Consider the following 26356-nt stretch of genomic DNA (forward strand, 5'->3'; position numbering starts at 1 on the left):
AGCCTATTCACGTATGAGTGAAGCTGAGCCCAGCTCCTAAGATCCATCCTGCCAGTGATGGGCCATTGATTCGCACCGGAGCTCCCCATTGTGCTTGACTGTCTAGGAGGAATACACAAAGCCCAACTGTCTGCTACACTCAGCCATGTGACCCAGAGACAGGCTGCAGGCACCAAATGGATGAGGCAAGTAAGAGCCGACTTTCTAAAAGTGGCATTTTCAAAATTGTAATTTAAAATCCGACTTCACCATAAGTTAGAATTTTAAACTCCAATTCCAGAGACACCAAACATGAACCGGTTATCTACTCCCATTGGAAATTACACTTAGAAAACATAATAAGGCAAGTCCAAAGTTATCCTATTTGAAAGATAGGCCTTGCAGTAGTGAAAAGATTTTTAAAGAATTTTTCACTACCACCACCAGAACATATTAAAAAAAAGTACATGTCCTACTTTTTAAATACATTGCACCCTGGCCTCTAGGTTGTCCAGGGCCTAACCTAGGGGTAACATATATCTATTAAAAAAGAAGGTTTGGGCCTGGCAAAAGGTTTACTTTACTGGGTCGAAATGGCAGTTTAAAACTGCACCCACAGGCTCTACAATGGCAGGCATGAGACATGTTTAAACTGCTACTTAAGTGGCAGGCACAGCCAGTGCTGCAGTCCCAGTGGTAGCATGTAATCTATAGGCCCTGGGCACATGTAGTGCTGCTTTACTGGGCATTAACAAGCAATATAAATATGCAAACTTGGGTATATGCCAATGTTACCATGTTGTAGGAAAAGTACTTTAGCACTAGTTAGCAGTGCGAACGTGTGCAGAGTCCTATGGCAAGCAACAATGAAGTCAGCAAAAACAGGAGGTCGGAAAGCAAAAAGTTTGGGAAAAACCACACCAAGGTTGCCAGGTCTAACACATGTTCCCCAACTTAAAAGTGGGGAGAACTACACAAACCCTTGGCAGTTCTCTTCACTAATGCAGAAGAACCTGGGTGTGGTGTGTTCCAGAACGATGTTCCACCATAAAATTAATTCCCAGTGAGGAGATGGACAACCCAACAGTTTGGGATTCTCACTCATCTGCATTAGTCATCTGAGGGGCCTGTCCGAACCTGGAAGTTAGCACCAAACTGGTATGGTCTTGACTTCTTCAGTACCCAGATCACTGTGAAGGCTATTGCACTCCACCTTTGTTCCCGGGGAAGTACCCTCCTACTGCTGAAGGCTACAGGTTGATCCAGGCTCTCTCCGTTTAGCTGAGATAGCATGGCCTCTATGCCATGCTCTGAGGTATCTGTCTTAACAATAGATTCTTGGGAGAAGTCAGGGGTCTTGAGCCTGGGTGATGTGCACATGACCTTGTTCAGGCTGTTCTGCAACGTCACCGTCCGGATCTCCTGACATGGCTGCTTCTTAGAAGTCACCTCTGTCAAGGGTGCAGCAATGGTGCCATACCCCTTGAACAACTGTCTGGATTAACAGGTGAGGCCTAAGAAGGCTTTCAGTTCTGTGTGGGCCTTGGGGGTCATCAAGTCAAAATGGTCTAGATTTTGGCCTTTAGGGGCTGCACTTTGCCTCCTCCCATTGGTGACCCAAGAAGACCACTGAACCCTCCCCCATCTGTCAATACTAGGCTTGTTATTCAGGCCTGCCCTCTGCAGAGCCTGAAGCACTTCTCTGAGGTGGAACAAATGATCCTCCCAGCTAGAACTGAAGACTGCAAATTCATCTAGATAGCCAGCACTGAAGTTCTTAAACCAATTAAGAGCCTAGTAGACCAGACCCTGTAAGGTGGAGGGGACATTCATCAACCCAAAGGGGGCTTACCCGGATCTATAAGTGCCCTTCTCGGGGGTGGGGGGTTGAGAATGCAAACCTCTCTTTGACCCCCATGGTTAAGGCATTCTGCCAGTACCCAGGCATTGGATCAAATGTGCTGAGGAACTTGACAGCTTCCAAACAATCTATGTGCTCATCAGCTCAGGGGATGGGGTGTGCATCAGTCTTGGTGACCACATTGAGCCCCCAGTTATCCACACAGAACCTAACTTCTGGGTGGCATCTGGAGGGGCAGCCATGTAGACCAACACTACTGTTTTTTTGAGTGCTCAATAACTCCTAACTCCAGCATGTTGAAGACCTCCTCCTTCATACAGGTTCTCACCTTGTCGGACAACTGGTAGATGTTACTCTTCACCGACATGCTGTCCCCAGTGTCAATAAAATTGGCTCACCATGTAGTGAATCTTAGGATAAGGGAGAATAAAGAGGCAAACTGTCCCAACAGCTGATTGCAGTCCCTCTGTTGTTCTAGGGTAAGTGGAGGTGAGAGGCTGATACCCTGTACTGATCCATTCTGCTCCTTAGAAGAAAGGAGGTCGGAGAGAGGTTCACTTCCATTTCAACTCCATCATCCATGACCAAGAGCATGGTTAACTCAGACCTCTCAACGTGGTGCTTGAGGTGATTGATGTGCAAATCCCTTAAAGTGTTCCTGGGAATTTTGAGGTCCACGGGGTAGGTCACCTCACTCTTTCACTCTTTCACCTCATCTGGCCCAGACCACTGGTCTTGTAGAGCTCTGGGATCCAAAGGCTCCATCACTCACACTTTTTGGCCAGGATGAAACTCGACCAGATTGGCCTTCTTTTCATATCACTGTTTCATGACCTCCTGACGCTTCTAAATTCACCTTAGTTTGCCTCCAGAAGCACTTCATCTGGGTCTGGAGCATCAGCATGTAGCTAACCACAGCCTGGGGTCCTTCCTAGGGGCTTGTTCCCAGTCCTCCTTGATCAGACTAAGAGGTCCTCACACTGGATACCCATACAGGAGCTCAAAGGGGCTAAAGCTAACCCCCATCTAAGGCACCTCTAGCTACGCAAACAACAGGCATGGCAAGAGGACATCCCACTTCGGCCTCAAGGGCTCTAACAGGCCCATGATCATCCATTGTATGTTTATGTTTAGGGGATTTATAGAACGCAGTTTCTACTCATAGAGTGTCCTGGCACTATAGTAGGTATGGATCCTTGAAGTAGTGAAGTGCAGAACTAAAAGGTTACGTTTTAAACAATCATCTGAAAACAGAAATATCCCTCACAGCCCGCAACTGCTGCGGAAGAACATTTCAATCTTTGTCTGCCAGGTGAGAGTGGGAGCTGCCATCCCAGTGTTCCTTCTGCACTTGGCAATCACCACCAAAAGAGAGTTAGAAGAATGAAGGGATCTGGAAGGGAGATAGATAATCATCCTATTGGCAAGGTATTGGGGACAAGACTTGTAAATAGCCTTATGAGTCATGATGAGTCCTTCGAACCTCACCCGCTCTTTGATGGGGAACCAATCAGTACTCTCAAGTTTTGTTGGATGTGTGCCCTTCTGGGCAACTTTAACATCCCACCGTTCTGCACCAGTTGCAATCTTCTCAGGAGATATGCGGGTAACCCTAAGTAAAGGGAGTTAGCGTAATCCAGTCTAGTAGTGATCAAAGCCTGGATCACCATTTTCTGAGAGGGGAGAAAATGGAGGAATTTCTTAAGGGCTCTTTAGAAGTCAAAAACAGATGCCAACAACACTGGCTATTAGAGGAGCAAATGTGGCAGACCGATCAAACTTCACTCCTAAGTTACGAACCACCAATGCAGGGGCCAGTGGAGGTGGAACCTCATTAGTGCAGATGACAATGTCCCGGCATGGAGGGGGAACCCTAAAAAGCAATATTTTGGTCTTGCTAGCATTGCACTGTTAGTTGCTGTTGTGCATTCAGTGAAACACAGCCACTATGCAATCCTTAAACTTGTTTAAAGCATAGGGAGCATTTTTATCAAGAGTAAGGAGCAGTTGAGTATTGTTGGTATAAGAAACTATTTTTATGCCGAAAGATTCAACGCGGGATGCCGCAGGTGCCATATAAACATTAAAGAGTGTGGGGCTCAATGCTGACCCCTGAGGCACTCCAAAGCCCAACGGCTTTGGTTCGGATGGGAATGGAGCCATCCACACTGATTGGAACCTATTTGTAAGAAAGAAGCTCAGCCAGGTTAATGTTAAGTCACTCACAACTAAGGGCCCCATTTGGATGGCGGGCAGATCGCCAATGCCCGTCCGGCGGTGGTGATCAGCCCGCCATCACTACCACATTTACCCCCATCATATTACCATGGTAGGGGGTACCTGCGGCGGACGGGAAGTCCGTCCGTCGCTTTTCTGCCGGTCGGCAATCGTCACGATTGCTGACCGGGCGGAACTCAGGCACAATATGGAGGCATCCATATTATGATGCCGGGCAGTTCATGCCTTTCCATGGCGGCGATGCCACCATGGAAAGGCAGGTGGGAATTGCTGTGGAGGCCTGTTGCGGGCCCTTGGGGGGTGGGGGGCTGCACTTGGGGGTACCTTTTGTACCCCTCTTCATTGCCATGCACAAGGTGGCAGGCACCGCGTGGTGCCTGTCATGTTGTGCATGGCAATGCACAAAATGCCTCTTTGGCATTGCGGTGGGTTCTGCTTACAGCACCGCCCGCCGCAAAGTCAGAGATGCGGGATGCGACTGCCAGGGTGGCGGTCGCATCCTAATTGGCGGTGCGGGACCGCTGCACCCCTGGCGGCCGGTCCCAGCACCGCTAGGGTGGCAGGCAGACTGAAGTCTGCCCGCCATCCTAATGGGGCCTATAGTCTCCAAGACACTGCAGTAGTAACGGGTGTGAGACAGTATCAAATGCTGCAGATAGATCCAGGAGAATCAGGGCTACCTGACTCTTCTGGTCCACCACCAGCATTATAGAGTCAGCGACCTCCAGTAACTTGGTTTCATTGCAAAATCCAGGACAGAAACCCAACTGGGAAGGATAGAACAGCTTGTTCCCTTCTAAGAAATCTGACAGTTGCCAATTTATGAGTTTTTCCAATATCTTAGCAAAGCAGGCAACAAAGATAATGGTCAGATATTGGACAGATTTGATTCATCTTCATCAGGCTTCTTTAATAATGAAATTAATTTAGCCTACTTCCAGTAGCTGGGGACCGCGGCCTACTGTAATGACAGGTTTAGTAGTGATTTAGAGTAGGATTATAGCCGCGCTGTTAGCAGCAAGAATATGGGGAGGACAGAGATCAGGGCCTCCACAGATTCTTTCATTGAAATAGGAACAGGTTCTAGCAAAGCGGGGCTTGAGAGAGAAGGCGAGGTCACGAGTTGAGCCATAAGCTTGTTGTTGCCTGCGGAATTAAAAGGAGACAACTGGTCTGAACCTTTCAACAAATCAGTTGGTTTGAGGGTGGTAAGGATTAGAGAACATGTAGGTTACACCAAACACCTTCCACATGGCCTTCATGTATGTTGACATGAGGTTGGTACCACGGTCTGACACCACTTCCTTGGGAAACATTGCATGGGTAAAGGTCCCCATCAGTCCCCTGGGCACTGCAGGCACAGCCACTTAGAGGGAAAGGCCTCCAGGTACCGGGTGGCATGGCCAATCAAGATCGGATGAGTCTGTTGTTCATGGCTGTCTTGGGGAAAGAGGTCCAACAATGTTGATGCCCACCCTTTCCAAAGGGGTGCCAATGACAGGGAAAAGTTGCAGGGGAACCTTGCGCTTCCCTCCTAACTTGCCACTAACCTGGCAGGTAGGACAGGACCTGTAGAATGCATCTTGGGCCCTCCTCATTTTTCCTGCCCCAATTGATCTGCCAGGGTTACATCATGAGTCAGCTCCAAGAGGAAGGTCCTGTAACACTAGGGGACCAACACACGTGTGGCCCCAGGCTCTGGAACCTTGAGCTTGCTATACAGGAGCCCAATCTCCTAGTAAATTAAGTGATCACTAGAGGTGTTGCCAGCTGCTTGGGCCTCGTCCTGCTGCCAAAGCCCACATGAATGGATCATTCCATCTGAACCTTGCAGAACTCTTCCCTGGTTAGACTCCTTTCCTGCTGCCAGGTGGCCAGCTCTGGTAGGTTTCCCAGGGCAGCAACATCCTCCCCTATAGGCTCTGTGGTGTCTCCATCAGGTACAGCCTCCTCCCGGACCATTGGAGTTTCAGGAGTGAGTTTCCAGCGCCCCTTGCCTTTCCTCTTTTGGCAGACACCTGGGCCAATCTTTCAAGCTCCAGGTCCTTCTGACTACTCTCTTGGTCAGCCATAGACTGTTTGGTCAGGTACACCCACTCAGACAATCCTAACATCTCCAAGTGGGACCCAAACTCCTTCTAGATGGTCTGCTCTAGGTCACTGCCAAGCAGACAATCCACAGGCATGGATGGACTCACAGCTATCCTCAAGGAGCCTGAGACCACCTCCCACTCAAAGGGAACCAGAGCCACTGGTTAGTGACTCTCATTGCTGTCAGCTGCAACAACATGGTGGGATATATTAGGGACTACCTATAGTTGTCATGCTGGCTACAGAGTATGTAAGATCCTCTGCCCATTGAAGGTGACACACTGCCCGCATTTCCTAGTTTTACTAGGCATGTGAGTTCTCTGTACCATCTCTCTGTCACCCAGGGACACTAGGGTAACCTCTATGCTGTATCCCACACTATATGGGACAATCTCCTCCACAAGCGCTACACTAACCGACCCCAGTGTCTGTCCACCAGTGGAGGGGCTGTACCCGCTTGGGACACTTGGCAATCCCTCAAAGTCTCTAACCTGTTGACAATCATAGCACTTAGGAGGTGCCTTCCCTGAAGACTTACTAGCAGGGAATCATCTCTTTTCCTGCTCAGTTGGGTATTCCAGACCCATGGAACAAGTTTGGGGCCCTTTTAAGAATTTATTGTTTTCATGTCTGTCCCCCCTTCCTTTTTCTGATGGGAACCCTGCCTACCCTTGTGGTGATCCCCCCCCAGATACCTTCTTATGGACCCCGGTGCTGAGCCAGCGGGTCGCCTCCTTAGCAAGCTCTCTGGGGTCAGTGTGCTATCAATCAAGTGTTGGGGCAGGTCTGGAAAACAGTTACTGAACATGTGCTCTCTTGCAAACAGATCATACAGCCCTATGTAACCATTCACATCACTGCCCTTCATCCATCCATCTAGTGCCTTGCAAAAAGAATCCACTAAATCCAAACTGTACTACTGGGGCAGCTTCTGGACGCCTGCCTGTACTTCTCTGGAGTAAGGCCACATTTTCTGACAATACCTCACCCTGATCCCCTTCTTTAGGGCCTGTGGGGTGTCTCTGTCCTTGCTAGGGATGTGCTTCCAGACTATCCCCCTAATCCTCCCCAGGGATCCAGTGTATCTCTACAGCCACATCATAAGCTTCAAACCATTTGTCAATGTCACCCCACACAACAAAGTCAGGCACCAGACTTTTAGGGATATTGACCCTCTTGTATCTAGCAGGCACTGTAGGCACACTGCAACCATAATTGCTGAACTCCGCCTGCTTAGCTCTCTCAGACTTAGCTCATGAGTCATTCTCCATTCTTCCATTGCTAGTCTCCTCTCCTCCAAGGCTCTATCACTCTCATCCTTCTCCTTTGCCAAGGACCTTTTAGCCTCAGCCTTCTCCTAACAAAACTCCTTGAGCTGGGCCAGAGTGTAGGACTTCATGTTAGCCAGCTCAAACTCCATACATGCAGAGGTGGATTCAGGCACAACAGTAATAGAGAGAATTTAGAAAAAGCAAAAAGGACAATCAGGAAACATTTAAAGTCTAATTGGTCTCAGATATGGGATGGTAGTGTACAACAAATCACAGAATGGAAATGCACAAACATAAGTCCTAATCCTCACCGATGATCACCAATGTAAGAAACTAGGTTAGTTACTGGTTGACCTGGGGGGTGAGCCCTGGTTAAGCAGAAACAACAATCCTTGTCAGGGTAATGCACAAGCAAACCCCATATTAAGTATTAACCTTTGCTCAAACCCCTGGCAGCTTGGCACAGAGCAGTCAGGCTTCACATAGAGGCAAAGTATTAATTATTAGTGCAGACAGTAAAACAGTGAAAACACAACACAAAAAGATTCCACAGAAGTATAGAAAAATAAAGCTGAATTTAATAACTAAACTTAGATCAAAATGACAAAAATCCAACCAATACAACCAGAGTTATGAATTTTTAAAGAATAAAGTGTAAAATAAAGCAGAGAGTGCCAATCACGGCTTTCTGGTAGCGCTTGACTGTGTCATAGTCAAAAGTTCAGGCTGACCGTGATGGAGCGCAGTTCGGATACAGTTCCAGATTATTTCTGCTGAAGTTTTACCTTCCCAAGTTTTGTGTCAAGAGTCCCATGCATGTTGAAGAGAGCCCTGAGGAGCAAGGAGAAGACTGGTCATTGCAGATGGACGTGATGCATCTTCGCATTGGAGGTCTCCAGAGAGCGATCGATGCTGCAGTGCGAAGAGGCGGTCTGGTGGTGTTTTGACCAGATTTTGGATGTGAGCGCCACAGTCTTGGTGCTAAGAGGCCTGTGTGCAGGCACAAAGAGCCAGAAAGCTTCCTTTAAGTTCACTGAGCCACACTAAGGATCCAGGATCTGAGGAGGCATCAGGTGGGGGTCTGGAACTTGCTGCAGCTGAATCCAGGAACTGTTTAGGGAGCCTTTTATGTCCCCGAGGCTCAGATCAAGAAGCCACCAGACTAGCCCTTGGGTCCTTGTTCAAGATGAAGCTGCAGGCCCAGTTCTTCTTCCCCAGGTAAGAGGGCAGCAGGCAGCAAGTCTGCACAGCAGGGCAGCAGTTCATTTAGAGCAGCAGCCCAGTAGAGTGTCAGTCCTTGTAGCAGCACAGCAGCCCTTCTTCCTTTCAGAAGAGCCACAAGTCCATAGTGTAGTGAAGAGTTGGTGTCTGAGGTCCAGTATTTATACACAGTTGTGCCCCTGAAGTGTCAGAAGCCCTGTCTTTCTGACCCTGGCTCCAGAATAACTATAGGGGGTATGCAGCCCTTTGTGTGGAGACAGAACACAGCCTATTCAAATGTTAGTGCGGCTGTGCCCAGCTCCTCCACCCATCTTGCCAGTAATGTCTCTCTAGTCACACAGAAGCTCCCCATTGTGTGTGGCAGTTTAGGAGGAATACACAAATCCAGACTGTCAGCTAAATTCAGTCATGTGACCCAAATGACTAAGACAAGAAAATACTAACTTTCTAAAAGTGGCATTTTCAAATTTGTAATTCATAATCCGACTTCACCATACGTTAGGATTTTAAACTCCAATTCCAGAGACACCAAACATAAACCATTTATCTATTCTATTTGGAAATTACAGTTAGAAAATATAATAAAGAAACTCCATTGTTTTCCTATGGGAGAGAGAGGCCTTTCAGTAGTGGAAAATGAATGTTAGAGTTTTTCACTACCAGGACATGTAAAACTTTAAAGTGCATGTCCTACTTTTTAAATACATTGCACTCTGCCCTCTAGGCTGTCAAGGGCCTTTCCTAGGGGTGTCTTATATATATTATAATGGAAGGTATGGGCCTACCAAAAGGATTACTTTGCCAGGTCAAAATGGCAGTTTAAAACTGCACCCACAGGTGCTTCGATGGCAGGCCTGGTACATGTTTTAAAGAGTTATTGAAGTGGATTACATTACCAGTGGCGCAGGCCCACTAGCAGCATTTAATATACAGGCCCTGGGCACATGCAGTGCCACTTTACTAGGGGCTTACAAGTAAATTGAATATACCAATTGGGTATAAGACAAATTTACCATGTGGATGGGAAAGAGCCCAAGCACTTTAGAATTGGTTAGCAATGGTAAAGTGCGCAGAGTCCTAAGGCCAGCAAAAACAAAGTCAATAACACCACCTCAACCCAAGGCAGCATAATAAATAGGAACTAACAAAGTTGCCTCTGGACATTATGTTCATCCACACATAAAAAATATGTTTGCCAATTAATTTGCCACAAAATGAAAAAAACAAAACTAAAAGAGATAAGAGAAGCTGAGCTGTGAATGGCATTTGAGCTGAAAGAGTTACCACTCATGGACGGTGATTAACAACTGATGTTCTACCAGAAAATAAAACAATTTTAAATACGTGGAAAGATGGTGCACCTGTACCATTAGTAACCTTTAGATTTCAATGGCCTCTATTTATGAATATCTAAAAGAAAAGATGCTAAAACTGTAACCCTTTTTGTTTTTTAACTGAACTGACCATTAAACATAGAAAATATGTCTTTTGGTTTTAAAAATAGGATCATCCGATGAAGGCCTGGAAGACCTTGCATTGGCTCCATGAAGAAGCCAGAATCCATCTTAAAATGTTATTTTTTAAATGTAATTAAGATATTCTTCAGATTAAGGGTATAGGCTGAGAACCCACCATCCCACTAACCTAAGTAGCATAGGTAGAAGGAACAAATCTTCTACCTATCGGAATTCACCTGCTGTGGCTGTCCTTTACTTTAATCCAGCAGGCTCTCACAAGTTCCAAATAATCTGCCCTTTGAAAGTTAGGGATCCAAATGTATACACATTTACTTGCTAATATTTATAAGTAAGGCCAACTTAATGCAGGAAAGTCTAATAGTTTTCTTTTTAAAACAAACACAAATGAACAACAGTACATTATTATTTGGCACTTAAAGCAAGCCCTATGCCCCCTCTTGGCCAGTCTTCTTGAGGTAAAACACAACATTAAAACATTAAAAGAGAAATGTGTTGAGAAAAGCAATCACAAATTTCTTATTGCTTGTAGCAAAACTGCAGCTCCAGTTTCTTATGTCATCAAGATCTCTAAACCTTCCAGTCACAGTATTGAACTCCGAGAAGGGACAAGCAGGAGCAATGTCCAGTTGTAACATGTACACTGATGTCTTCAGGGGAGAAACACAGTCCTTTACTTTAGGATATCCTGCTCCTCTAGCCCCAACAGTAAAGTTCCACGATATAGGAGGAAGAAGCTTTGTTGGTAGTGCCATGACTCCCTACAGCCCTATGGGTTGGCAAGGGACTAGTACAACTAACCCTGCAGAAAACTGAGGGTCATATTATCAAGAAACGGCGTTCAAATTATCGCCGCTTTATCGGCAGAAAACTGCTGCTGAAGCGGCGATAATGGGCTTGATAGTATGCCCTCGAGAATTCCCGTAGAAGCCCATGTTCTGGTGTCAACATGGGCTTCTATTGGAATTCTCTGCGGCATATTATCAAGCCCATTATCGCCGCTTTAGCGGCAGTTCTCTGCCACTAAAGCGGTGATAATTTTAACGCCGTGCTTGATAATATGCCCCTTAATTTCTGAGAGATTCAAGAAAGAGCAGGAGACTTATCTTATCACCACTTTTCCGGACCACGGTGGGAATTCTTAAGTACAGCAAGTGCAGGAAAAGTTCTTATCTTCATATGTTTCAGATAGTTTTCTCCTTAGAGTGGATCTAGCAATGCATTTTAAAGGGTGCATCCAGGCAGCTATTGGTGATGACCCACTCAGCAAATAGGTTTAAAAATAACAGGCTTCTCTCCCCAGGATTTGTGTAAATGTCGTCTACTTCTATGTCCGGGGACATAATAGTATTCAAAACTACCTCAAAGTTTCCTGCACCACAAGCTCTAAATTACAAGAAATACCAAGCCACCTGTGACAATCCAAAGAAGATGTTGAGAGTTTTATTAAAACAAACGTCTGTATGGGCACACAAGGAATCCCAATTTACAGACTACTTTAGCTTCACAATGTATCTGAGCATTAACAAAATGACTGCTGCAGATAAACAAATAACAAATCAAGATGGGTTTATGTATAGAATCCATGTATGAGATAATGAAATTAATGTTCCAAGGAGCACGATAGTGTGGTCTCTTAAGTAACGTAATGGCAACATTTCCTAGGAGGTTGAATGGTACTCCTAACAGCCAACAGCATGGCCCAAACAAGTCAGTGGTTGAAGAAGGTTGACCCAAAGCCTACCACATGAACTTTTCAAATAACCGGAGTGTAGATACCTGCACTGGGCAGCCAGACCTAGAAACTGCCTAAATGGGTACAAACGCCCACCATTAGGGAGTGAAAGAATTACAGTGGGGACTCCCTCCCGAAGAGTAGAACGCCTGTCACAGGTAGCATTAAGCTATGGGGCGAGCCGGGGTCGGCGGGAGGCTCTGTCTCCCTGCTGAGGCAGCAGCAACTTTCTCTCTTTCTTCTCCTTCATAGCCCATACCCGTCTTGGGTACTGGGGTGGGCATGTTTGTGATGTTTGACACATAGAGAAAGTGACACATGCTAGGGTGAAGCAAGTCCTCTCCATCAACCCATGCTGTAACTGATTAACAGTTCGGTAATACCATGAGGGAGGAAGAGCATGAGTGTCTGCTTTCCCTTTCCATGACCACAACTCCTGCATCTACCACGATCTAGTCAAACAACTCGCTTCAGCGCAGAGAACCAGTACAGTGTGAGAGATTGCAGCTGCTTTGGACTGTGCAATCCTTCATCCGGTATGTGCACAGTCTTACAGTAAACTGCCTCTCCATTTGCTCCTATGGAATATCCAACACACCAAGGGGCAGTAATATTTATTTTATAATTGTAGTACTTTCTCGGGGGCACTGGAACACTTATACTCTTTTCTTTTTAGAGAATCCATTCACAACTGAAATCTTCGTCTTCTCTCCTCAAGGTGATAAGCACGGGGCAAGCAGCGAATCGCTGTTTTACTTTACACTCTACATCAAAGTTTGCTCGAATTCCAATTGCATTATAACCATGAGGCATCCATTCATTAAACTATTTTATTTCTAAAGAAGCCCCTAAAGACTACCTTGAATTTATCTACATGTGATGGAATAGAATCATGAAACGTTTTAATAGAATCATGAAACATTTAAATGTTTCTACTGATACAGATAGTTGCTCCTGACTACACTTGAACTCATGCCAATGATGTCATCACAAATCAAACACAAAGCGATGATGGACGGAGCGCTGACACTTTTCAGACACTCATCCCGTCACAGATCTGGGTTGAATCCATCATCATTCTTTAGCTCACTTCTCCACCCCAATTCAGACCCAGAAATATATGCAAATCAGTCTTGACCCTGAGCCTCATGGGAACAGTCCAGCCCGAACTGCCAATTCAGGTCGTCCCTGGACTGGATGTCATCACAAACATATCTGAAATACTAACAAATTAGTATAGTTTTTTGATTGTTTTTTAAATCAATTTTCATGAAATTTATAATGAACGACTTCCAGGATGGGATTGCACTATGTTTTTTATGTGCGCTAAATCTGTCGGACATGGGGTGTACCCATTTTTAGCACTTTATTATAACTTACATAATATTTAGCAGGGATACTGTCCACAAAAATACTTAGTGGACCTGAAATCTTTCAACAATGCTTGTTTTTCACAATCTACAGTTTTACAAATGCTTTTATGAACGGCAAATTGAAAAAAGCTCTTTAAATGTCCCTGGTGAAAGAGGTTTTGAGGCTAAAATACGTACCGCTATGTGAGTGTAAGGATGAATATGCTTACCGTGGAAGGAACACTCATCCTACGAAGATCTTCACTGACTTTGGTCTGAAAAGAAATGTAAAAATTGATGAGGTTGGTTTAAATCCATCCTTGCTACTAAAATAGAAACACATTCCTAGCAGGTAATTTACATTAGAACATGCTGCCGATTGCGTAAGTTAGTGTTTTATTCAATACGATGTAAGGGGTGTGTACATTTAAACTGCAAAGATATTTCTAAGGTAAACATAGATGTCCTTCTGTGTTTCTCCACCCCTTCTTTTAACATCATCTGTTGGCCAAGACTCCCTTTGAAGCACTTTCACTTCGCCTGGCATGAACGTAGCCTAATGGTGTTTTATCTCATGAGCTCAAATGGTGACAATCAGGTGTTCTATTCTAATACCCACAATGTCTCCACAACTTCCTCTTTCAAGTCTTCCTTCCTCAGAAGGGCAATTATATAATTATGATTAGGGATTCTATCAAACCACTACAAACCAATAGGAAGTTACATCAAATGCTACCTTTTCTATGGCACGTTTGTCCCTTCCACTCATACCAAAGGTAAATTAAGTGCCTTAGCTCTATATATGCCAGGCGTCCCATCACTACCGTTTCTACAACTGGCTAGTAAAATTATCCTTTTCTTTTCTTTCAGTCATACAAATCCCTAAATGTCCCTCAGGGTCAAACTTTATCCCCTCTCCACACATATTGATTGTTTTATGACAATTTGTTGCACACCACCCAGAACTCTCTTTTACGATTGATGATTTCTTATTAGACCACCCTTTCACAGCTCATGTTCTCACTCTTTTTAGTAGTTCATCTCCTTCATTCCTACTCCTCATTTCCACTTTCTAATTTGGCATTTCCAACTCACCTCTCAATAATACTGACAGTACATTCATCCTACTCGTTGCTCTCTTTCTCAGCACTTTCCACAGACAGTGTGATGTGAAATCTGGTAAAACAAGCATAGAGCTCTCGATTGTATGGCATTTTTTTTGGGGGGGGGGGGCATTTCTGTCTCTATCTATGCATATTGATTTTCTGATGATTTTATCTGTCATTGTCAGTATTTATTTCATTTTCTTTTTTAAACAAAGTTGAAACTAGTATATTGCTGCACATATTCAATTGATGAAGGGACTCTAATACATGATTGCCTGATATATTTTAATGCTGTAAATACCCATGCGTAATCAGCACACTTGTATGACATTATTAGCAATATAGTACACACAGTAGTACATCTGCAGCTGTTAAAGCTCCATTAGCAAACTGTCTCCCTCTTTTAACCCCCAACCTGAAATTATCAAAATATGTAAATAATACATTTAAAATGTATTATTTACAAATTTTTATTATTTTTTTCCTCCAATGTAAAATCAACGCAGATATAAAAAACACTGCGCTAATATCTCTTTTCAGCACATTAACGCACTATATATAAATGCTTATTTTTAAAAGAATGAGTTTCCATCAAAGTTTGAATATATGTAAGCAAACTTTCCCCCATTTTGAGCAGGGGTGATGCATTCAACACACTATTTTGAACTTCTAAAATGGCTAGTGACAGACCTCTCCGATATGACATTTGGAATCAGACATTAACCGCGTAATGGCCAGTGAACTCCACGACGGGCACAGTCATAGGCTAACGTAGTTGAAAATAATGTACAAAGGTCAATGCATATCCATCTATTCCTACAATTGTGCATATGTACACATCGTTAGACAAAAAGCTCATTTGCCTCCCAATACTGCTGCAATCAAGACCTCCTCCACTTTTGCTGCTGTTTCTCATCTCTGGCTCCAACAATGCCAGGCCGAGCAGGTATGAGGGTCCCTGCCTTCTTGCCACAGGGGCTGTATTTGCTTCAACAGGAGGTCCTCTCCCTGTATGGCCAGCTCTTTGGCTCACCAGAGAAACAGGTACATGTCTTAAATGTTAGTTCAACAGAGCGTAGGAGTGTTTTCCCATTAGTAATCAGACCTACCATGGCAGTATGTTCATAGTTCCACTTTTATTATCTGAATAACAGGCAAAACGTGTTTCACCCCCTAGGGCTATTGAGCCTGGGGATTCTCAAGGCTTCTAGATTTACACAGATTTATCTTTATATTTCCTAGTTCATTATTGAATCATAGTTGCGGACAAAACATGGTCTCGGTGTCGTTTAGACATTACGTCTTGTTCACGGGCATGGCATTCAATGGCTGCTGCATCACACAGGTAAGATGATTCAATATATTTTGAAATTACGTCATTGCGCAATACCTCCTGGTAGCAGTAGTCTAAAAAATCAATCCAACCCACCATTGGGTATATTTTAAGTGAAAAAAGGCTCAGGAACATGCCACAATCACAGGAGAAACAGCTCGTCCTGACTTAGGCGTGCTGTGATTTTATGCTCTTGGACTGTATTCAAGGAATTTGTAAGCAGCTTGGGTGTGCCGCCTATTGTCTCCCGGGGTTTTATGGGAGGCATTTGGACAATACATTTTGTGGTGCAACCCAGCGCCAGTAGAGGCGTGCACCACCACCAAAAAGGACTCCTGGCTGCCCACTGATTCAAATACGGGCGCCCGGGGCCATCGTGGATTGCCACGTTCAAGGGCGTGGCTGGGCCATTCAATTTCGGGCCTAAGTCGAGACAAGCTGTTTCTCCTGTGATTGCGGCATGTTCCTGAGCCTTTTTTCACCTAAAATATACCCAATGGTGGTTTGGATTGATTTTTTGGACTACTGCTACCAGGAGGTATTGTGCGATGACGTAATTTGAAAATCTATTTAATCATCTTACCTGTGTGATGCAGCAGCCATTGAATGCCATGCCCGTGAACAAGATGTAATGTCGAAACGCGTTGGGCGGCGTGCTGTGATTTTATGCTCTTGGACTGTATTAAAGGAATTTGTAAGCAGCTTGGGTGTGCCGCCTATTGTCTCCCGGGGTTTTATGGGAGGCATTTGGACAATACATTTTGTGGTGCAACCCAGCGCCAGTAGAGGCGTGCACCACCACCAAAAAGGACTCCTGGCTGCCCACTGATTCAAATACGGGCGCCCGGGGCCATCGTGGATTGCCACGTTCAAGGGCGTGGCTGGGCCATTCAATTTCGGGCCTAAGTCGAGACAAGCTGTTTCTCCTGTGATTGCGGCATGTTCCTGAGCCTTTTTTCACCTAAAATATACCCAATGGTGGTTTGGATTGATTTTTTGGACTACTGCTACCAGGAGGTATTGTGCGATGACGTAATTTGAAAATCTATTTAATCATCTTACTTGTGTGATGCAGCAGCCATTGAATGCCATGCCCGTGAACAAGATGTAATGTCGAAACGCGTTGGGCGGCGTGCTGTGATTTTATGCTCTTGGACTGTATTAAAGGAATTTGTAAACAGCTGGGGTGTGCCGCCTATTGTCTCCTGGGGTTTTATGGGAGGCATTTGGACAATACATTTTGTGGTGCAACCCAGCGCCAGTAGAGGCGTGCACCACCACCAAAAAGGACTCCTGGCTGCCCACTGATTCAAATACGGGCGCCCGGGGCCATCGTGGATTGCCACGTTCAAGGGCGTGGCTGGGCCATTCAATTTCGGGCCTAAGTCGAGACAAGCTGTTTCTCCTGTGATTGCGGCATGTTCCTGAGCCTTTTTTCACCTAAAATATACCCAATGGTGGTTTGGATTGATTTTTTGGACTACTGCTACCAGGAGGTATTGTGCGATGACGTAATTTGAAAATCTATTTAATCATCTTACCTGTGTGATGCAGCAGCCATTGAATGCCATGCCCGTGAACAAGACGTAATGTCGAAACGCATTGGGCAGCGTGCTGTGATTTTATGCTCTTGGACTGTATTAAAGGAATTTGTAAGCAGCTTGGGTGTGCCGCCTATTGTCTCCCGGGGTTTTATGGGAGGCATTTGGACACCAAATTTCGCGGCGCAACCCAGCACCGGTAGAGGCGTGAACCACCACTAAAAAGGACTTCTGGCCGCCCGCTGATTCAAATACGGGCGACCGGGGCCATCGTGGATAGCCACGTTCAAGGGCCTGGCTGGGCCATCCAATGTCGGGCCTAAGTCGGGACGAGCTGTTTCTCCTGTGGGTGTGTCATGTTCCTGAGCCTTTTTTGCACTTAAAATATACCCAATGGTGGGTTGGATTGATTTTTTGGACTACTGCTACCAGGAGGTATTGCGCGATGACGTAATTTGAAAATCTATTTAAGCATCTTACCTGTGTGATGCAGCAGCCATTGAATGCCGTGCCCGTGAACAAGACGTAATGTCGAAATGCGTTGGGGGGCGTGCTATGATTTTATGCTCTTGGACTGTATTAAAGGAATTTGTAAACAGCTGGGGTGTGCCGCCTATTGTCTCCAGGGGTTTTATGGGAGGCATTTGGACAATAAATTTTGCGGCGCAACCAAGCGCAGGTAGAGGCGTGCTCCACCACTAAAAAGGACTCCTGGCCGCCCGCTGATTAAAATACGGGCGACCGGGGCCATCGTGGATTGTCACATTCAAGGGCCGGGCTGGGCCATCCAATTTCAGGCCTAAGTCGGGACGAGCTGTTTCTCCTGCGATTGTGGCATGTTCCTGAGCCTTTTTTCACTTAAAATATACCCAATGGTGGGTTGGATGGATTTTTTGGACAACTGCTAAGAGGAGGTATTGCGCGATGACGTAATTTGAAAATCTATTCATTCATCTTACCCGTGTGATGCAGCAGCCATTAAATGCCAATTAAAGGAATCTGTAAGCAGCTTGAGTGTGCCGCCTATTGTCTTCCGGGGTTTTATGGGAGGCATTTGGACTATATATATATATATATATCCCACGTTGTTGGCTCGTTTTCGTCAGAGAGAATGGCGCTCTCCCCAGTGCGTTATCCTACGGTCGAGCCCAGACCGTTGCAAATTGTCCAAAATCTCTTTAGCCAAAGAGAAAGTAGGGTCGCACTCCGCAAAGTATGAGAGATATTTTTATTTTAGCCCAATTAAAGTATGCAATAAATCCATAAACAAAGCGACGCGTTTCGGTCTTGCCACAAAACCTTGCTCATGATACTGTGGCCTGGTTCACGTGTACAATTAATAACAGTTTTTTGAAAAAAACAAAAGTATTTCCTGTCATGTGACTTTCATATGCATTGTGGGATTTGTAGTTATCATCCCTCTTTAAGATAACTTTCAGCATTTATCAACATGTTGTAATCACAATGATGTTCATATGAAATTTCATTCCGCATCAAATATATGCCGCAAACCAATGATGCCACGATCCATATTTACAGTAAATAACAAAATTGTTTTTAAATTCATGTTGTGAAGTGCCCAATGGCTTGTAATTATAAGGTGATGAAGGCATGATTTTTAACCTCTGTTATGCCATTGTTACTCAACAATGATACCCCTCCAGTGGGGTGTGACCTTCAAATATTGTAATCATGTCTCTGTTTGTTAATCTATTCACATATAGGCACCTCAATTTGACCGGGTTAGCAAACAGGTAAACTAGGATATGGTAGGAGTTAATTCAATAAGTAGACAATACATGTACCATTGCATGTTCCACAATTTAAAAGCTATCGAAAAAGCCCCCCCACACAGGTTTCCAAAGTCATTCCAAAAATTTCTTGTCATCAAAAATCAATCTCATACAGTTCAGAGGTGGCTGTATAATTCCTCACTTTGGTTCAATCCATGAGGAGTCAGTGTCCTGAACTTAATAATAAAACGAGATTCCTTTTGTCGTAATGTTTTTTCTCTATTTCCACCTCTGATGGTTAATGGTATGGTTTCAATTCCGTAAAATTTTAGGAGTTTCCAATTGTTCGTGTGTGATTGGTTCATGTGTTTAGCCACTGCGTTGGATACGTCCTTGTTTGTCACTGCTCGTGTGTGTTCCAAAATTCGTTTTTTTAGTTCACAAGTGGTGCTGCCTACATATTTCATTTTACACGGGCACTCAATAATGTAGATTGTGAATTCACGTTTGCATGATATAAGCTGCTTTATTTGCCATTTGGAACCATTCGCTAGACTTACTTCTTTGGTGGGTCTAGCAATTTCACACACTTTGCATTTTTGACATTTTATGAAGCCTGTTGTTTTTAGCCAATGAATATCCCTTTTGGGTTGATAATGACTGTTAACCAATCGATCTTTGAGGTTGCGAGCTCTGCGATATGTAATCATGGGGTGATTGCCCACAAGTTCTTTTACTGTTTCATCCATTTGCAAGATTTTCCAATTTTTCCTTAGTATGCCACTGATTTGTTGGGCATCATTCGTGAAGTCTGAAATCATTCTGATAGGTTCCTTGCCCAATGTCAACTCTTGCTTAGGTTTCAAACAGTCTGCACGTGGTTTCTCATCTGCTCGTTTGCAACATCTTTTGATCAATGTTTTGTCATACTTTCTCAGCTCAAATCTCTTTGCTGTCACACAACTCTGATTTTTCCATTCTTCGTATTCAGTACATATTCTACGCAATCTCAAGAATTCCCCATAGGGTATACTGGCAATCAGTGAAGGTTGATGGAAGCTGGTTTCTTCTAACGTCGCATTTGTTGCTGTAGTTTTGCGGTGTACAGTAGTTTGAATTTGGCCATTTTTTATATAGATATCAGTATCTAAAAAAGTTACTCTCTCCTTGTTAATCTCAAAGGTAAATTTTAGTTTGGCCGTACTTGAATTCAGGATTTGAAAATATTCCGCAAATTCTGCTTTGCTTCCATCCCAAATGATCAATAAATCGTCTATAAAACGATTCCACATGACGATTTTGTTGACATGTTTATCATTTTGTGGGTGCCAGGCTACTTCTTTCTCCCACCAGCCCATTACTAGGCAGGCATAGCTTGGGCTGAAGGAAAAACCCATCGCCGTACCCATGTTCTGGCGATAGATTTCCTCCCCAAAAACAAAAATGTTTTGCGTCAAGCATATTGAAATCATTTCCAATAACATGATGTTATGATCATTGTAATGAATATTTCTCTCTTTCAAAAAAAATTCACACGCTTTTAAACCCAATTCGTTTTCAATGTTCGTGTAAAGGGCTGTAACATCCATAGTAATAAGATGGTAGCTGTCTTGCCAGTGGGTGTTTTGTAGGTTGATCAAAAGATTTGTTGTATCCTTGATGTAAGAATTTAGATTGCGGACAAATGGAGCTAAGAAAAAATCAATATAATTGGCTAAAGGTTCCAACAAGGTTCCCTTTGTTGACAGAATTGGCCTCCCAGGTGGTTTTTTGGAGTCCTTGTGTAGTTTTGGAAGGAAATAAATTGTTGCTATTATGGGGAATTGAACAGTTAGATATTTAACTTCGGCTTCATCCAGTAATTTTTTCCGGGCCCAAGATAAAATCTTTTGATCCAAATTTCTTTTGATTTCAGCTGTTGGATTACGTTTCAGTTTCTCATAATATTCAGTGTCTTTTAATTGGCGATGTGCTTCCATTGCATAAGCATTGCGATCCCAGATCACTATGTTGCCGCCTTTGTCAGCGATTTTTATTTCAATTTTGTTGTCTTGCGCTAAACATTTAAGCGCTTCCCTTTCGGATTTTGATAAATTGTCTCTGTATTTTGAGGTCTTCATTTTATGAAAGTCCTGTACAACTGCTTCCTGAAACAGGTCCACTTTGTTTCCCGGAGCCAATTGGGGATAGTATTTAGATTTTGGTTTCTTCTTACTTAAACCTGCTCCTAACTGAGTGCAAGCTTCCTGTAATGAGATGGTCTCATCCTCATTTTCCACATTGAGGTTCAATAAGGTCACGTAGCTTTCGGAATCTTTTGCTGCTAAAGTAGACACTGTTCTTTCCATTTCTGGCTCTTTTATATTCCATGTATTCAGGTTTTCCTGAAAGATTTTTGCCAATTTAATTTTTCTGATATATTTATAAAAATCAATCCTTAATTGTGAGATGTCAGTTGATTGTGTGGGGCAAAAGTTTATGCCACGTTTTAGAAGGGAGATCTCTGCGTCCGTCATTTGTCTTTGAGATAAGTTCACTACTTGCAATTCATCTGCAGGGATTGATATGTTTAATAATTCTTTCTCTGTCTCATGCTCCTTGTTTGGGCCCCTATCTTTTCTGTTGTTTCGCTTGCTTCTCTTGCTTCTTCTCTTTGGTTTCTGGGTTTCCAAATTCGGCCTCTTCCTCTGCGACTTTGCTGGGTTGTACGATTTTGCTCCCATTGCCTCTGTTGAAGTACGAGGCGCATATCCCCTAAAAAAGACAATTTTGACGGATCCACTGGTACATCTACTTCCACATCGCTTGCCTCCGTTGATGTTAATGAGGACAAACTACTTGTAGCACCCATTCCATCTGAAGATTTGTTTAGTTGTTTAAAAAAATCAAATTTTCTGGCAAAAGTAAATATGTGGCCATCTGAATAATCATTTTTGTCACGGATGAATTTGGTCTGTTTCCGTTTCCTAATCGTTTCTTCATGTCTTTCAATTTGGCTTTCCAGTTCCACTTTAAACTGCAACAACTCGGGCGTTAGCTTCAAGGTTAATAATTCCTTTTCCATGTCACATAATTGTTCCTTGATTTTTATCAAACTGATTTCAAGGTGTTTGATCAAGATGTTCATTAAACCAAGTGAAGCATTCAAAATAAATTCGCCCCATTCATTAAGTAATTCATTTGTTGAGTCTTGATTACTGGGCATTAAAAGAATCCTTAAGCCTCGTGGCACCCTTCGAACTTCCATGTATTTTTTTAAAGAAATTAGTTCCCAAGACTTATTAATTTCCTTCCTGCTAAGCTTTTCCCATGCTCGTAACTTGCTTTTATTGTCCGTTTTGCTCGTTGTTTTAGTTTGACTTTCAGTTGATGTATCAATGTCAGCTTCGAACATTTTATCCATTAGTTCATTCCTCTTTGCTTCCCGTTTTTCCATAATCACTGGATTTAATTGCTGTTAATTCGACTTTGTCGTGAGTCGCTGGGCTGTTTGACTGTTGCCAATCAGTGTGCTGTTTATTCAATTCCTCTGTCACCAATGAATTCCGTCCACGGCTTTGCCGTTTTATGATGTTTCTTTTGGTATGCGAAAGAGTATACTGGTAAGAAATGTATCCTTATTTTATCCGCTTCGTTTCAATTGAAACCCACAGTGCGGTACTTTTTACAGGATGTCTCTCCCAGAACTCTTGGGTAGCCAGCCTTTACGTCTTCATGCGTTAGGATTTCAAAAACCCGATCCTTACACAAACATACACGCCGCCGGGACATACACGCTTACCTCGACCCTCCGGTTGTAGATATGCGCGTTTTCCCTTTCAGCAGCTTTCGATGCGTGTAATCGGTAATCCCGCTGGCGAGCACCCGTCTCCGACTTGTAATTAATCCCACGTTGTTGGCTCGTTTTCGTCAGAGAGAATGGCGCTCTCCCCAGTGTGTTATCCTACGGTCGAGCCCAGACCGTTGCAAATTGTCCAAAATCTCTTTAGCCAAAGAGAAAGTAGGGTCGCACTCCGCAAAGTATGAGAGATATTTTTATTTTAGCCCAATTAAAGTATGCAATAAATCCATAAACAAAGCGACGCGTTTCGGTCTTGCCACAAGACCTTGCTCACGATACTGTGGCCTGGTTCACGTGTACAATTAATAACAGTTTTTTGAAAAAAACAAAAGTATTTCCTGTCATGTGACTTTCATATGCATTGTGGGATTTGTAGTTATCATCCCTCTTTAAGATAACTTTCAGCATTTATCAACATGTTGTAATCACAATGATGTTCATATGAAATTTCATTCCGCATCAAATATATGCCGCAAACCAATGATGCCACGATCCATATTTACAGTAAATAACAAAATTGTTTTTAAATTCATGTTGTGAAGTGCCCAATGGCTTGTAATTATAAGGTGATGAAGGCATGATTTTTAACCTCTGTTATGCCATTGTTACTCAACAATGATACCCCTCCAGTGGGGTGTGACCTTCAAATATTGTAATCATGTCTCTGTTTGTTAATCTATTCACATATAGGCACCTCAATTTGACCGGGTTAGCAAACAGGTAAACTAGGATATGGTAGGAGTTAATTCAATAAGTAGGCAATACATGTACCATTGCATGTTCCACAATTTAAAAGCTATCGAAAAAGCCCCCCCACACAGGTTTCCAAAGTCATTCCAAAAATTTCTTGTCATCAAAAATCAATCTCATACAGTTCAGAGGTGGCTGTATAATTCCTCACTTTGGTTCAATCCATGAGGAGTCAGTGTCCTGAACTTAATAATAAAACGAGATTCCTTTTGTCGTAATGTTTTTTCTCTATTTCCACCTCTGATGGTTAATGGTATGGTTTCAATTCCGTAAAATTTTAGGAGTTTCCAATTGTTCGTGTGTGATTGGTTCATGTGTTTAGCCACTGCGTTGGATACGTCCTTGTTTGTCACTGCTCGTGTGTGTTCCAAAATTCGTTTTTTTAGTTCACAAGTGGTGCTGCCTACATATTTCATTTTACACGGGCACTCAATAATGTAGATTGTGAATTCACTTTTGCATGATATAAGCTGCTTTATTTGCCATTTGGAACCATTCGCTAGACTTACTTCTTTGGTGGGTCTAGCAATTTCACACACTTTGCATTTTTGACATTTTATGAAGCCTGTTGTTTTTAGCCAATGAATATCCCTTTTGGGTTGATAATGACTGTTAACCAATCGATCTTTGAGGTTGCGAGCTCTGCGATATGTAATCATGGGGTGATTGCCCACAAGTTCTTTTACTGTTTCATCCATTTGCAAGATTTTCCAATTTTTCCTTAGTATGCCACTGATTTGTTGGGCATCATTCGTGAAGTCTGAAATCATTCTGATAGGTTCCTTGCCCAATGTCAACTCTTGCTTAGGTTTCAAACAGTCTGCACGTGGTTTCTCATCTGCTCGTAATTGGAAACTCCTAAAATTTTACGGAATTGAAACCATACCATTAACCATCAGAGGTGGAAATAGAGAAAAAACATTACGACAAAAGGAATCTCGTTTTATTATTAAGTTCAGGACACTGACTCCTCATGGATTGAACCAAAGTGAGGAATTATACAGCCACCTCTGAACCGTATGAGATTGATTTTTGATGACAAGAAATTTTTGGAATGACTTTGGAAACCTGTGTGGGGGGGCTTTTTCGATAGCTTTTAAATTGTGGAACATGCAATGGTACATGTATTGCCTACTTATTGAATTAACTCCTACCATATCCTAGTTTACCTGTTTGCTAACCCGGTCAAATTGAGGTGCCTATATGTGAATAGATTAACAAACAGAGACATGATTACAATATTTGAAGGTCACACCCCACTGGAGGGGTATCATTGTTGAGTAACAATGGCATAACAGAGGTTAAAAATCATGCCTTCATCACCTTATAATTACAAGCCATTGGGCACTTCACAACATGAATTTAAAAACAATTTTGTTATTTACTGTAAATATGGATCGTGGCATCATTGGTTTGCGGCATATATTTGATGCGGAATGAAATTTCATATGAACATCATTGTGATTACAACATGTTGATAAATGCTGAAAGTTATCTTAAAGAGGGATGATAACTACAAATCCCACAATGCATATGAAAGTCACATGACAGGAAATACTTTTGTTTTTTTCAAAAAACTGTTATTAATTGTACACGTGAACCAGGCCACAGTATCGTGAGCAAGGTCTTGTGGCAAGACCGAAACGCGTCGCTTTGTTTATGGATTTATTGCATACTTTAATTGGGCTAAAATAAAAATATCTCTCATACTTTGCGGAGTGCGACCCTACTTTCTCTTTGGCTAAAGAGATTTTGGACAATATATATATATATATATATATATATATATATATATATATATATATATATATATATAACCGCTCCACTCGCACCAATTCTCGCACTCACGAATGGGTGCTGTACGGCGGGGGGTGCTCCCGCCAATATTATCGCTACGCGCCTCCTCTCACTTTAGAAAAGACACAGCACTCGCGGGGTAGAGTCGATAGGTTTATTCTGACTCACAACGCACCAGACGCGTTTCAGCAAGCGCCTTCCTCGAAGGTATGAGGGCGCGCCAGAAACGGCCATATTATATATTTACATATGACCACATTTCCTGTTGACAACATAGACAAAGGACCAATTCATTCGTATTACCCTCAGCGCCATATTGAAATGTCCTGTACATCATGCATTTGTTGATTACAGATAAATGCCACAGATAAATTACCCGATAATGGCATAGTTCAACGGTTGTTTGTACACAAATAGTTCATAAATACAAACATTTACTGCATCACGCCCTTGATGGGCCAGTGTTCTCACATACTTATATATGGAACTATTTAAACAATCTGTTATCGAACCAATCCAGCCCTATATGGGCTTAAGCGCTATTGGCATATACGGGCCTCTTCTAAACCATATAGTAGTGAACACCATCAATTAAATCATGATCTATTTCTTGATGACAAGATGAAACATCATAAACAGGAAAACATTTGTAAACAATTAGAAAAAATTTGAAAAAATTATACAGAAAAAATTATGCAGAAAAATCATCATCCTCAGAGTCAAATTCAAATATTACTCACATTCTCAGCAATTTCATATAGATCCAAATTCATTTATAAAGTATATCCATACCTATAAATATGGTAGAATAGCACCCCAGAGGTAACCGCTTCTATAGGGGAGAGAGCCCTCTACCCTAGATGCACTGTAAGTTCCTCATTACTATTAAGTCCACCGGGGGTCTTCGTACCAAGATCTATAATGTACCTTGACTCTAACCTTCTTAATTTTGTTACTCTATCCCCTGATGACATCATCCAGTGAATGTGTGTTTTTCTGAAAATTACATATGTTTTATATAATGTATATCTC

At 43.0% G+C, this 26356-nt stretch overlaps 1 protein-coding gene across 1 annotated transcript in view; it reads right to left on the bottom strand.

Moving 5' to 3' along the window:
* Positions 1 to 26356, bottom strand: part of LOC146821928 (uncharacterized) — a 477592-nt gene that overhangs the window by 241781 nt on the left and 209455 nt on the right. The window contains exon 8 of the mRNA XM_085609939.1: positions 13454 to 13498. Coding sequence (XP_085466065.1) covers positions 13454 to 13498 — 45 coding nt within the window. The remainder of the gene's footprint in view (positions 1 to 13453; positions 13499 to 26356) is intronic.

This window comes from Triturus cristatus, chromosome 6, assembly GCF_964204655.1.
Source record: "Triturus cristatus chromosome 6, aTriCri1.1, whole genome shotgun sequence".
NCBI lineage: Eukaryota > Metazoa > Chordata > Amphibia > Caudata > Salamandridae > Triturus > Triturus cristatus.